The 11669-nt window shown below is 34.4% G+C and overlaps 2 protein-coding genes across 2 annotated transcripts; one reads left to right on the plus strand and one right to left on the minus strand.

Annotated features, from left to right (window-relative positions):
* Window positions 1-1861: 1861 nt before the first annotated feature.
* LOC143612794 (transcription termination factor MTERF8, chloroplastic-like) lies at window positions 1862-3404 on the plus strand. Its single transcript, XM_077086690.1, has 2 exons — window positions 1862-2251; window positions 2342-3404. Exons 1-2 carry the CDS (start codon window positions 1871-1873, stop codon window positions 3059-3061), a joined length of 1101 nt encoding a protein of 366 aa, XP_076942805.1. The 5' UTR covers window positions 1862-1870; the 3' UTR covers window positions 3062-3404.
* A 531-nt stretch (window positions 3405-3935) lies between these two features.
* LOC143612797 (protein SEMI-ROLLED LEAF 2-like) lies at window positions 3936-10843 on the minus strand. Its single transcript, XM_077086693.1, has 19 exons — window positions 9820-10843; window positions 9539-9613; window positions 9303-9418; window positions 8956-9070; window positions 8348-8476; window positions 7927-7974; window positions 7691-7821; window positions 7413-7609; window positions 7039-7331; window positions 6808-6957; window positions 6532-6735; window positions 6277-6426; window positions 6109-6184; window positions 5807-5934; window positions 5393-5590; window positions 5173-5313; window positions 4946-5074; window positions 4399-4605; window positions 3936-4287 (listed from the first exon to the last, which is right to left on the minus strand). Exons 1-19 carry the CDS (start codon window positions 9952-9954, stop codon window positions 4126-4128), a joined length of 2784 nt encoding a protein of 927 aa, XP_076942808.1. The 5' UTR covers window positions 9955-10843; the 3' UTR covers window positions 3936-4125.
* Between the last annotated feature and the right edge of the window lie 826 nt (window positions 10844-11669).

Below are 11669 nucleotides of genomic sequence, written 5' to 3' on the forward strand. Positions count from 1 at the left end.
ATGTTAAGTTGACTTAGTTATTTTTTTCTATATTTTATTCAGTCTAATTTTTGTGTGTTAACACGATGCAATGAGCGTGTGTGGTTCAACGTTTTACGTCTACTTTTTGTTACTTTTTCTTAGTGGTTAAAGTTAGTTATTGATTGCGAGAGAGGGGATGGCGAACGAAGGTAGTGGTGGTGGTAACTTCATGCTTTCGAGTGGAGTGGATATGTAAATACAAGATTTTACACCTTCGCCGCAACGCGGGGGTTGTAAATACTAGTTGATTTTAAGTTAATTACACGAATGGTCCATCGAGTTTAACGTAGGTGATGGGTTACGGATTTTAGGTATAAAAGTATTGAGTTTGGGGTTTGTAGTTTTGATTTTTAGAAATGTGGGTGTTAGCATTAACTTTTTGTTAAACATGTGTGAAATGATCAAAATACCCTTTGTTTTTTTAAAAGAGAGACTTGTATATAACTATTTACTGGAAATTTGGTTTATGTCATAAACATATCAGAAATATTAGAGTTAAGTGGGCGGGGAACATGGATCAAGAACTTGTTCAACTTCGTAATAACTATTTCAAGGTGCCCCCGCCCGCCCCCCCATGAATCTAGTTGGCATACCTTCACTGATTGGTAATTCACCATGATTCTCCATGACTCAATTTTTTTCAACTAATCATATTCACCATTCACATTTTTATACTAAAAAATATTAAATAATAACTTTTTGAACAGATTAAATATTAATTATTTTGTCAGTTAAACCACCAAAGTAAGGGTGTGAAATCCCATTTGACTTTCACATCAACCACCATTACGGGGACAACCCTTTTAACTTCTTTTAAGTTAACTAATTAATATACCAATAACACATCTTCAACTCATCCCACCAAACTATTGTTATTCGACACCGTCATCCACCCCTTTCGTAACATATCTAGTAAAGCTGAAACCATTAAAATAAAAAGTAACAACCCATTTTCCATCTTATCGCTTGTGTGTCGTCTTTTGACCCTTCCCATTTGCACTCGGGCTAGTGGGTATGGATTAGTTGGCAACCTTCACTGGTCCTACGTGACAGCCCCCTCATTCAAATGAGGCCAATGAACATCGTCCCCCAACCCCCTCTCTTCCTCATTTCAGTAGTGACATGAGGCCACTGACCATGGTCACGTTGGTCGGTGGATAGTCAATTTTTTTTCCTTTTTCATTTTTCTCATAATATTAAATAGTGGGATGGTGGACAATGATAGAAAATGAGGGAAATGTGTATCTCTCATTGAAGGGTGATGAAAACGGAGAGTATGACTGTTCAAAAAGTCTGCGGCTTGATTGAAAATAGCTTGAAAAAAACTCGGCTAGAAAAAGCTCATTTCTAAATGAGCTCGGCTCGACTCAGTTCAATTTCTAAACGAGCGAGCTTGATCCAGGGTCATCTCGGCTCGTGGCTCGACTCGTTAGCTCAATTAGATTAAACCCTAAATTTTAATCACGATAGATAATAATAATAATAATAATAGCAAACCAAGAAATAAATAAAAAATTATACATATACTATGTCACTCAATACCTAATATCTTATGAAAGAATAACTTAAATAATCCTATAATAAAACATATAAAGTTATAAATTCTCTAGTTTATAAATTTCATATAATATGTATGTAAAATTATATTTTTGTCTTTTATATAACAAAATTTGTATAATATAAAATTAAAAGATAATAAATAAGATAATAAAAATTTATAATTTAAAGGAGCCCGAAACGAGAGACAAAGCTAACGTGACGAATAGTTTGGGTGGGGGGTTTGGGAGGATTTAAGGGTTCAAATTTTACCCCTAAAATCCTAATAAACCCTAAAATCAAACCATCCACCATGACCACCACCCTCTTCCACCGTTATCTCCACACAATACCACCACCATCATCACCATCATCACCATCCAAATCCACCATCATCACCTACCTCACAACCATCTTAAACTTCCCAAAATCAAGAGCCATATGGTTCTTCAACCGCTTATCATCACCACAAACCAACCCTCAAGCAGTCATCAGCTTCTTACAATCCCACAACTTCAAGCTCACAGACATCCAATCATGGGTTTTAAAGTCACCCCACATCCTCTTTTCAGATGTCAACAAAACCCTTAAACCAAGACTTGATTTTTTTCAAGATTTAGGCCTCAAAGATCAAGACTTGTGTAAGTTTATTTCCAAGAATCCTGTTTATTTAACTCATAGATTTGATCAAAGAGTGTTACCTTGTGTTGATGTGTTAAAAAGATTGAATCTTAATAATAATAATAATAATAATAGTAGTAGTAGTAGTAGTAGCAGCAGCAGCAACAATAATAATAAAAATAATAACAGTAGTAGTAGTAGTAATAATAATAATAATGTGAATTTGATTAGGACATTGAGGAGGTGTAACTGGGCTGATATTAAGGACCCGGTGACTCGGGTTAGTAATAATGTTGAGTATTTGGAGAAATGTGGGATTGTGGGAGCGCAGCTTGCGACGGTTATCACGAGGCAGCCGAGGTTGTTGATAATGGGAGAGTCCGAGCTTAAGGTTCTCGTGTCGAAGGTTATGGATTTCGGGTTCTCGATGGATTCGAGGATGTTGGTTCACGCGATTTACACGGTTAGTTGTTTGAGCGAGGAGACGTTTGAGCGGAAGGTAGAGTTGTTTCGGTCATACGGGTTTACGAAGGGGGAGTTTAAGATTATGTTTGTGAAGGCGCCTCCGTTGCTTAGGGTGTCGGAGACGAAGTTGAGAAGTGGGATCGAGTTCTTTTTTAATGAGGTTAAGTTTGAGAAGGATGTGTTGGTGCGTCGGCCGAATTGTTTGATGCTTAGTTTGGAGGAACGGGTGATTCCTCGGTTTAGAGTGGTGGATATTATGATGGGGAAGGGGATTTTGAAGAGACAGCCGAAGTTTCTTAACGTGTTGTCGATGCCTGAAGGTAAGTTTTTGGAGAAGTTTATATATAAAGATGGAGATTATGCTGAGGAGTTGTTGTTGGCTTACAAGAGTGGCGGTTCGCTTTTGCAGAATGAATGAAACACGAAAATACTGTCGGTTTCAGGGTTATTTTTGGTAATGGCTGCAAAAGAATATTAGTTCGGGGCTTCTTCAGATTGCCTGCTTGTTTGTAAGATTTTTAGGTGTTCTGCAGTTGTTCTTGGTAGGGTTTTAACCGACAAACGGAGAATTCGGTTCTTTTGTTATAACTTATAAAAGATTCAGATTGGTTTTTTCTTGTAGTGTTTTTAGCAATTTTGAAGTGAAGAAAGTCATATATGAGAGACTTGATAGTCATTTCTTGAATATTTTGGAATGAATTAAACTGGTAATTTTTTGTACTGTGGTCTTGTTATGATATGTAGAGCCTAAAGGTTGAATCTTGATCCATTTAGGATGATGTATTAACTGCTAATTGACATAACATTGTGATGTTATAGAGACCTCGCTTGTCTCGAGTATTTATGGTCTCCATGTTGTTGGTACCCGTTTTGTGGTTCAGAATAAATTGCCTCGGTAAAAACTCGCTCGTTACACAGCTTGAGCTAGCTTGCTCATTTAAACATTTTAGCCAAGTTTGAGCTAAATGTAGCTCACTTGAATAAATCATTTGACTGTTCTTGTTTATTAATAGGTTGATATTTTGTTATTTAACACAAAGTTTGATGTTTAATTTGAGACTGTTATGATTTGGAACATGTTACCGCTTCGTTTGTTTCCAGTTAACTTATGTTGGCATTCGACGCCAATCCTAAACCTGGTTCAGTTTACATGTTTAGACGACCGAACACCTCTAGCTATAATATAAGCAAAGAAAATAGCAAAATGGAAGGTTACAAAATGATATTAATCATCTCAAACTGAACACACTTCAAATTTCATCCTCAAACACAACATACGAATACGAAGCACACCTCAAGCCAAATCAAAAGAATAATTATCTCGGGTATTCACTATAACATTGTGGCATCTAACGCAACTCTTTTTCTGCTTTTGGAAAAGATCAAGAAAAACCGAAGAAAAATTAATAATTTATACAACACGAAGAATTATAATATAACACTATAATACGAATATATGTAACTCAAACTCGACTCGGTTTATTAACATCCAGCTGCCTTTAAAAACTTGTCATATGGGCTTGAAGGTGGAAGTCTAAACGACTGTTGTTGACTGAACTCTTTGGTAAATGGAATAAGTTGATCATGTACGTGGCCGTTTGTGCCGTTTGTTAGTAATTTGACATCTTCTGGGAACTCTGTTTTCTGTAAAAACAAAAAATAAATGTTATGCTGATTTTATATAGTCAGACCTTGATATAAAACGGTTATAAGAGTAATAAGTGAACGGTTCAAGAACTGAATTAGGATTCTTACAGTGTTTGATGTAATTAGGCTTTTGGTTTCCTGTTCACCCGATATAATTATTGTCATGCAATCTTGTTGCTTCTTGAAACTCTGAAGCACGGACATTTTTTGTTGTTTTCCCGTTACCAAAGCCTCACATTGATCTTTGACTTGGTCGTATGATACAGGAGTTGAGGAAACGGGCAAGCTTGCAACCTGTCGGGCTGTTTCCAGTACCTGTCGGTGGCACATAAAGCAATTATTGTAAATATCTTATTTTCTTATTAAAAGTTAAAGCATATATTGATAGTTAAGGTGTTCTATAGTAAATTATTATTTATTAATGAGCTATTAAAAACTTTTCATGCAAAATGTAGATGAAAAGTAATTATGTTAATGTAAAAAAAACAAGGGTAAATATTTACATTCTAACTTTCACTTAAATAATTAGAATAAGAATCAGAATAACTTTATCGAAACACTAAAAACTGATTTTTTGTGACTTCAGTAAACGTCGAACTGCTAGCTGTATAAATTTATATTATAAGACATCAAAACAGGGGATAAAAAAACATACCGATTCCAGTAACTGGTTAACACTCAAAATATCAAGTGAATTCATGGAGAGAGAATCTTTACGACCCGATTGGCCTCCATATTGTTCTTGAAATGTATCGTCATCTGTTTCATCAGCATGGGGCATTACCTAAACAAAAAACACATCATTTAAGCAATATTAATATATATTATAACGGACTTATGAAACATTAAATTAAAATGGCAGATTGGCAGTTAAAGAATTACCTCATCAAAAGCCTGAAACTCTGTTTGAGCGACCGGAGAACATGGCAGTGGTGTCTCCATAAATAACGGGCCACCCAAAGGATATTCATCATCAGGAGAAAACTCCTGTGACAGTTGTGCTTTCATATTCAACTGTTCTTCCTGGAGTACATAGAGAGAATGATTACAAAATATTGTTACTTTACAAGTAATAATAGATGAGGCAGTAAGGTGTAAATACCTCTGATAAATTTTCAAGCTTGGAAAGCAAGTGGGTCATAAGTGTGTCTTTTAACTGCTGTTCATTTAATTCAATTGCAGAAAGTGACTTCAGTGCAGCAGCTTCATCCTTTTGTGATCCATAAGAATTATCTTCACCAGGTTTTGTACAAGTTGCCTGCAGCCTCATACCTTCATCCAATGCAAGATAAGGATCCATCTGCATAAAAAACTAACTTTAGCAAATATTATTTGGAAAACGGGCTGTGAGCCGTGAGGTGGTTGTGTAACGGTCAAAATGGGCGGGGTTGACACCTGAATCCTTTTCTCCAAGAAAATTTAATTCTAAGAATCATATTATTATGACCCATTTCTTATATGTTCGCAATAGCAATATCTGTGAGACAAAATGAGTAGCATGAAACAAAAAACTAACCGTTTCTTCGGTCAAAGTTGACCTAACGATAGGAATCAGCTCCAAAAGATGGCACGCATTTGCAGAAGCAATAATCATGCATGATGCTAATGTGAAGAGAGACCTTCTATTGGATGGTTGCAGACCACCTTCAAAATGTGAAAAATTAATATTATAAACTTATGATAAAAGATAAGAATCGGGTGAAACATGTCTATTGTTGCTGTCTACACAAGATACATAATTAAGACAATATCTTAACACAGTCTAAATCTACAAACATTAGAAATTTAACAAATGGTTTTATTAAATGTAAATCTTACTTTGTTGATCCAAGGAGATGCTTTGAAGGGAAAGCGCCAGCTGAAAGCACCGGATTAATGCCATGTGATTTGAATTCTGAAAAAGAAATCCAAGTATTAAGGTTTAGTAGATAGAAGAAAAATAACAAATATAAGATTTCATCCAATTATTTTATAGAAAGATCGCACCTTTGATAAAGTAAATAATAAAGCAAGATTATACGTCTGTGCCATTGCCTCAAAATTCTCAGGGGTATTTCCTGTCATTGTTGCTTGAATCCAAATTGATGAAAGCACAAGGCTCACTTGATGGCGACTCAGTCTCAAGGAACTCGAGATCTATAAAATAAACGAAAGAAGAAAAAATATATGATCAAATGTCTGCATCAAGAAACAGAAAAGGTAAAATATGATCATGCATCTTTTTAGAAAGTTGCATCATACCGTTTTCCCATCTGGCAAAGATTCAACAGCCTGATTTTCTTTCTCCCCTGAGAAATTTTCATTTGTTACCCTCCATGAAAACGATGGAAGAACGCCGGATGGAATAAGCACATTGAACAACACACGATGTGCAAGAACACGTGTTTCATGATCAGGGTGTGACATGGCTAATAGCAAGTGATGAAACAGAACATCAGGGAATGCCTGCACAGAAGGAAGTTAAGTATTATGAAATTACCCTTGTTACATGATGCTAATAATATAAGTTGTACTCACTTTTTTGTTGTACGATACGTTTGGAACAGAACTGATAAGTTGTGCAGTTCGATTAAGAGCAGACATAGTCGTTCTAGCTAAAGAAGCAATTGCAGGAATATTTTCAAGCACTACAGCCATCATATCAAGAATCGGTCCCACATCTCCAACCTACAAATATTCAAGTGAAGTAAAGACCTGAGATACAATTTTCCAACTAAACAAATCAAAGATCCAAGGAGCGTTAGGAACCTTATGCGAGAGACTTGAAATACAATTTTCCAAAGCACATTGAAGATCCATATAAGAGCTATCAGATCCCGGTCTAGGACTTAATGGTTCAGACAAATTCTGCATGCATTTTCGCAAATGTTTCATAAGATCGGATATTGCACCAACAATGGCACCTGAGACCTGCTGCTTTACATATTGTGACAATTGTGTAGCCACATTTGCAATGTGCATTTGCATAACCGGCTGTTTAACAACATCCTTGTGGTCCAAGTGTTTGACTAAGACTGACAGGAGTAGATGAGGTTTATCATCTGAGTTAAAATGAAAAAAAAAAGGTTAATGCTTTAAAATGATTGTTTATAACTGTATTTATAACTTATAAATAATCTAACCGGATTCCTCTAACACCATCTGCAGATACTTCAAGATAGAAAAAGCCAACCCTTTTTCTGGGAACCAATGTTTGTCAGTGTCGAAACTGTGAAAAAGTGGTTCAAGTACACGTCGTACAGTTGTTCCCTCATTTGCCAAGTGGCCCATATTGTGCAAGCAAACACCAGCCCAGTAAGAAGGGCTTTTCTGTACATCCCTGTGAAAATTCAGAAAAGACATAATATTAATAGTTAAATATGAGCCATAATTTAAGATCTGTATGTACAAGTGCATTTACCACATGGAGGCGTCTGTTTTAAAGTTAACGTTTGTGATCATCTTATTTATATCCAAAAAGTCAGTGTGTTCTCGTGTCTTTTCTTGCTTGTTTGGTGTCTCCACTAAATTATCCAAGGTTACTGATACAATCTATTTAAAAAAGAAAAGTGGTTTACATTCAAATCAACAAAAGTTACAATATATGTGAAGGGATTTTGATCACAAATCTGTTATTGAAACAACCATGCTTCATACCTTGTCAAAGTCCATAGAGATGTGGGATTGCTCCCCCATAAACTGAACCTACTCGAATAGAACGATCAAAATCAATATGAGATGATGAAGACGGTGAAAAATCAACCAGATAATTTAGATTATGTCACTAGGAAGACATTTCATGACACATTAACATGGCGTTCCAAAAATACAAAATTCAGAGGAAAATGTTGAAAAATTGTTCATAACACATCAAATCAATGAGATAATGAAGACGGTTCATAACACATTAACATGACGTTCTAAAAATACAAAATACAGAGGAAAATATTGAAAATTGTTCTTTTATTACTAGATTTTCAAGATTTATAAATAGAAGTGGAAAACAATATGCAATTAGTAACTTCATGCACATAGATACACTATTAAAACAAAGATAGTGCAGAATATATATGTTTACCATGGAAGCCAAAACTTGAAGTCCTGCTGACCTCAACCGCAATGCTCTTTCATCATCTCCTATTTCTTGAGCCAGGTCACAAAGTTTGGGAATGAGACCTTCTAAGTTGAACATGTATGTACTATCCACCTGTATTTTAAGAGGTTAATCATTTCCATATTTAATGTTTATTTCTTTTTTTTTTCTGTTTATTTATTCATTTCATTGTATAGGTGGCCATTTCGAGCCATTTACTTGAATGGATATGCTCAAGTTATGTTTTATCTCTAACGGGTCAAACGAGTAAACTTGAAAAATAGCACAAAAATGAAACATGCCAAATGGGTCAAACGCGCCACCCAAAGTGTATTTTAATGGATGAAACCTCCTAAATCTTTAGATCCAATAAAATAGATTATTATTGTAATAGTATAATATTTGCAAACATACTTTTGAAACACTGGTTGTTTATAACAAAATCTAAAAAATTTGGACAAGTGTCACCCTAAACAACCAGATGTCCAGACCATAAACTTTTTTAACTGTTTTGACACAAAATGAGATACATTTGTGACTCAGGCTCCAGGAATCGTGCTAATTACTACCAGCCATTAAAAAGCAAAAGTTACCTGATTATTTATGAAGCTCACAAGAGTCTGACAACCAAGAATTTGCATTTCATCGTGCTGGGTTTGATCTAATAGGGTCTGAACAACTCCCAACAAACTACTGGCAAAAAGTGGCCTGCAATGGTATAGAGAAGTAGTAATTATTATTAGATAGATCATAAGCAACAAAAAAGGTCAAAGCTTATGTCAGCACCATGCCACCAAATACAAATTAAATACAACGTCCTCTTTCTTAATGTTCTTGCAACGAATTAATAATGCAACTGAACTTATTATAATTAAAAGGACTTTAAATCTTCTAAAATCAAAAACCACAAATTATATATGATATTCCAAGTTGAACTTACATCTGCTCCTTACATGACGATGGCAATTTCCCATAAATAAGTGGCACAGCTTTTACAGAAACATAGTTTCTATTACGCAACTCCTTGTAAAACTTCTGTTCTAGGTAATCAGTAATCTGTATGGAAGAATTCGTCAAGCAAAATAACTTATTAATAAATTGGTATAAACCCGGTAATATTTTATAAGATGATGAAATTAGTAGTATGTCAGTTTAGATGAGTGATATAAGCTTTGCCTTTGGTATACGTAGGGGATTTTTACAAGCATATTCACAGAGCTTCCCAATCTTCCGATCATTTGGCTCAGCATCCTGCCATTTGAAATCGATTAATAATTAATTAATTGTAATCCTTTCAAAAATAAATATTTCGAAAAGAAGTATTAAACAATTGAATAACTAAACAATTGTGCACAAAACAGAAAATCTGGAGACTAGGGCTCCAATCAAAGTAAATCATTGCCGGTCAATTAAACTTGATTGAAGTAAATTGATACCATAAAAGTCAAAATATTCACCTGAGATCGAGGAAATATATCAGCAAGAAGCTTCTTATACCGTTTCACAGGCTGCCTAGACCTTGCTCTCATAGAAGGGCAAAATATACAGAGGTTACTGCAGACAGGTAACACCCGTCTTGACATAACCCCCATTTTCCCAAAACTTTACAATCAGATCACACAAATTGAAGTGCAATCACCTGCTAAATTCAACAATACTTAGTTAAAAATCCAATCGAATGAAAGGTGAAAAACAAATTAAACCCTAACTAATGATGAACTTAACCAGCTAAATTCAACAATACAGTTGAAATCCGATCAAATTGACGAAGGAAAACATATTAAACCCAGCACTAACTAATGGTGAATTAAACCCCAATCTAGTTATTCACCAGCTAAATTCAACAATACAGCTAAAATCCGAACGAATTGAAGGTGAAAAACAAATTATACCCTAACTAATGATGAATTAAATACCTGCTAAATCAACAATACAGCTAAAAAAACCAATTGAATTGACGGAGGAAAACAAATTAAAACCTAACTAATGATGAGTTATGCCTCAATCTAGTTAATAACCTGCTAAATTCAACAATACAGTTAATAATCCAATTGAAATGAAGGCGAAAAACAAATTATACCCTAACCAATGATGAATTAAACACATGCTAAATTCAACAATTCAGTTAAAAATCAGATTAAATTGACTGAGAAAAAAAATTAAACCCTAACTAATGATGAATTAAACCCCAATCTAGTTACACACTTACCAAAATCAACAAAGCTCAAAATCCGATCGAATTGAAGGCGAAAAACAAATTGAACCCAACTAATGATGAATTAAACCTCTAAATTCAACAATAAAGTTATAATCGGATCGAATTGACGGATTAACCTTAACTAATGATGAATTAAACCTCAAGATAGTTGATCACCCGTTAAATTCACCAATACAGCTAAAAATCCAATCAAATTACCTATGATGAATTAAACCTCAATTTGGTTAATCACCTGCTAAATTCAACAATACAGCTAAGTAAACCCTAACTAATGATTAATTAACCCCCAATCTAGTTAATCACCTACTAAATTAAACAACACAGTTAATTAAACTCTAATGATGAATTAAGCCCCAAACTACTTAATCACCTGATAAATTCAACAATACATCTAATTAAACCCTAACTAATGATGAATTAAGCCCCAATTTAGTCAATCACCCTCTAAATTCAACAGCACAGCTCAAAATCCTATCAAATTAAAGGCGAAAAACAAATTAAACCCTAACTAATGATGAATTAAACCTGCTAAATTCAACAACACAGTTAAAATCCGACCCAATTGAATGCGAGAATCAAATTAAACCCTAACTAATGATGAATTAAACCTCAATTTAGTTAATCACCTAATAAATTCAAAAATACACCTAGTTAAACCCTAACTAATGATGAATAAAACCTGCTAAATTCAACAATACAGTTAAAATCCAATCCAATTGAACGCGAAAATCAAATTAAACCCTAACTAATGATGAATTAAACCTCAATCTAGTAAATCACCTAATAAATTCAACAATACACCTACTTAAACTCTAACTAATGATAAATTTAGCCCTAATCTACTTAATAACCCGCTAAATTCAACAACACATCTCAAATCCAATCGAATTAAACCCTAACAAACAACAAATTAACCGTACGCACCAATGCAATGCTCAACTAACTCGATCCCGATCTAGACGTAACTGAAATCAAACAAATCAAAACTCATCAATTAATAATAATAATAATAATAATATGTCAAAAATAATATATGATTGAAACTGACAGTGACGTTACTGGTACCAGTCTGTATGAATTAACTGCAGT

This window comes from Bidens hawaiensis, unplaced genomic scaffold (genome assembly GCF_021521415.1).
Source record: "Bidens hawaiensis isolate Kalapana, Puna unplaced genomic scaffold, B.hawaiensis_p1.1 tig00035550_1, whole genome shotgun sequence".
NCBI classification, from domain to species: Eukaryota; Viridiplantae; Streptophyta; class Magnoliopsida; order Asterales; family Asteraceae; genus Bidens; species Bidens hawaiensis.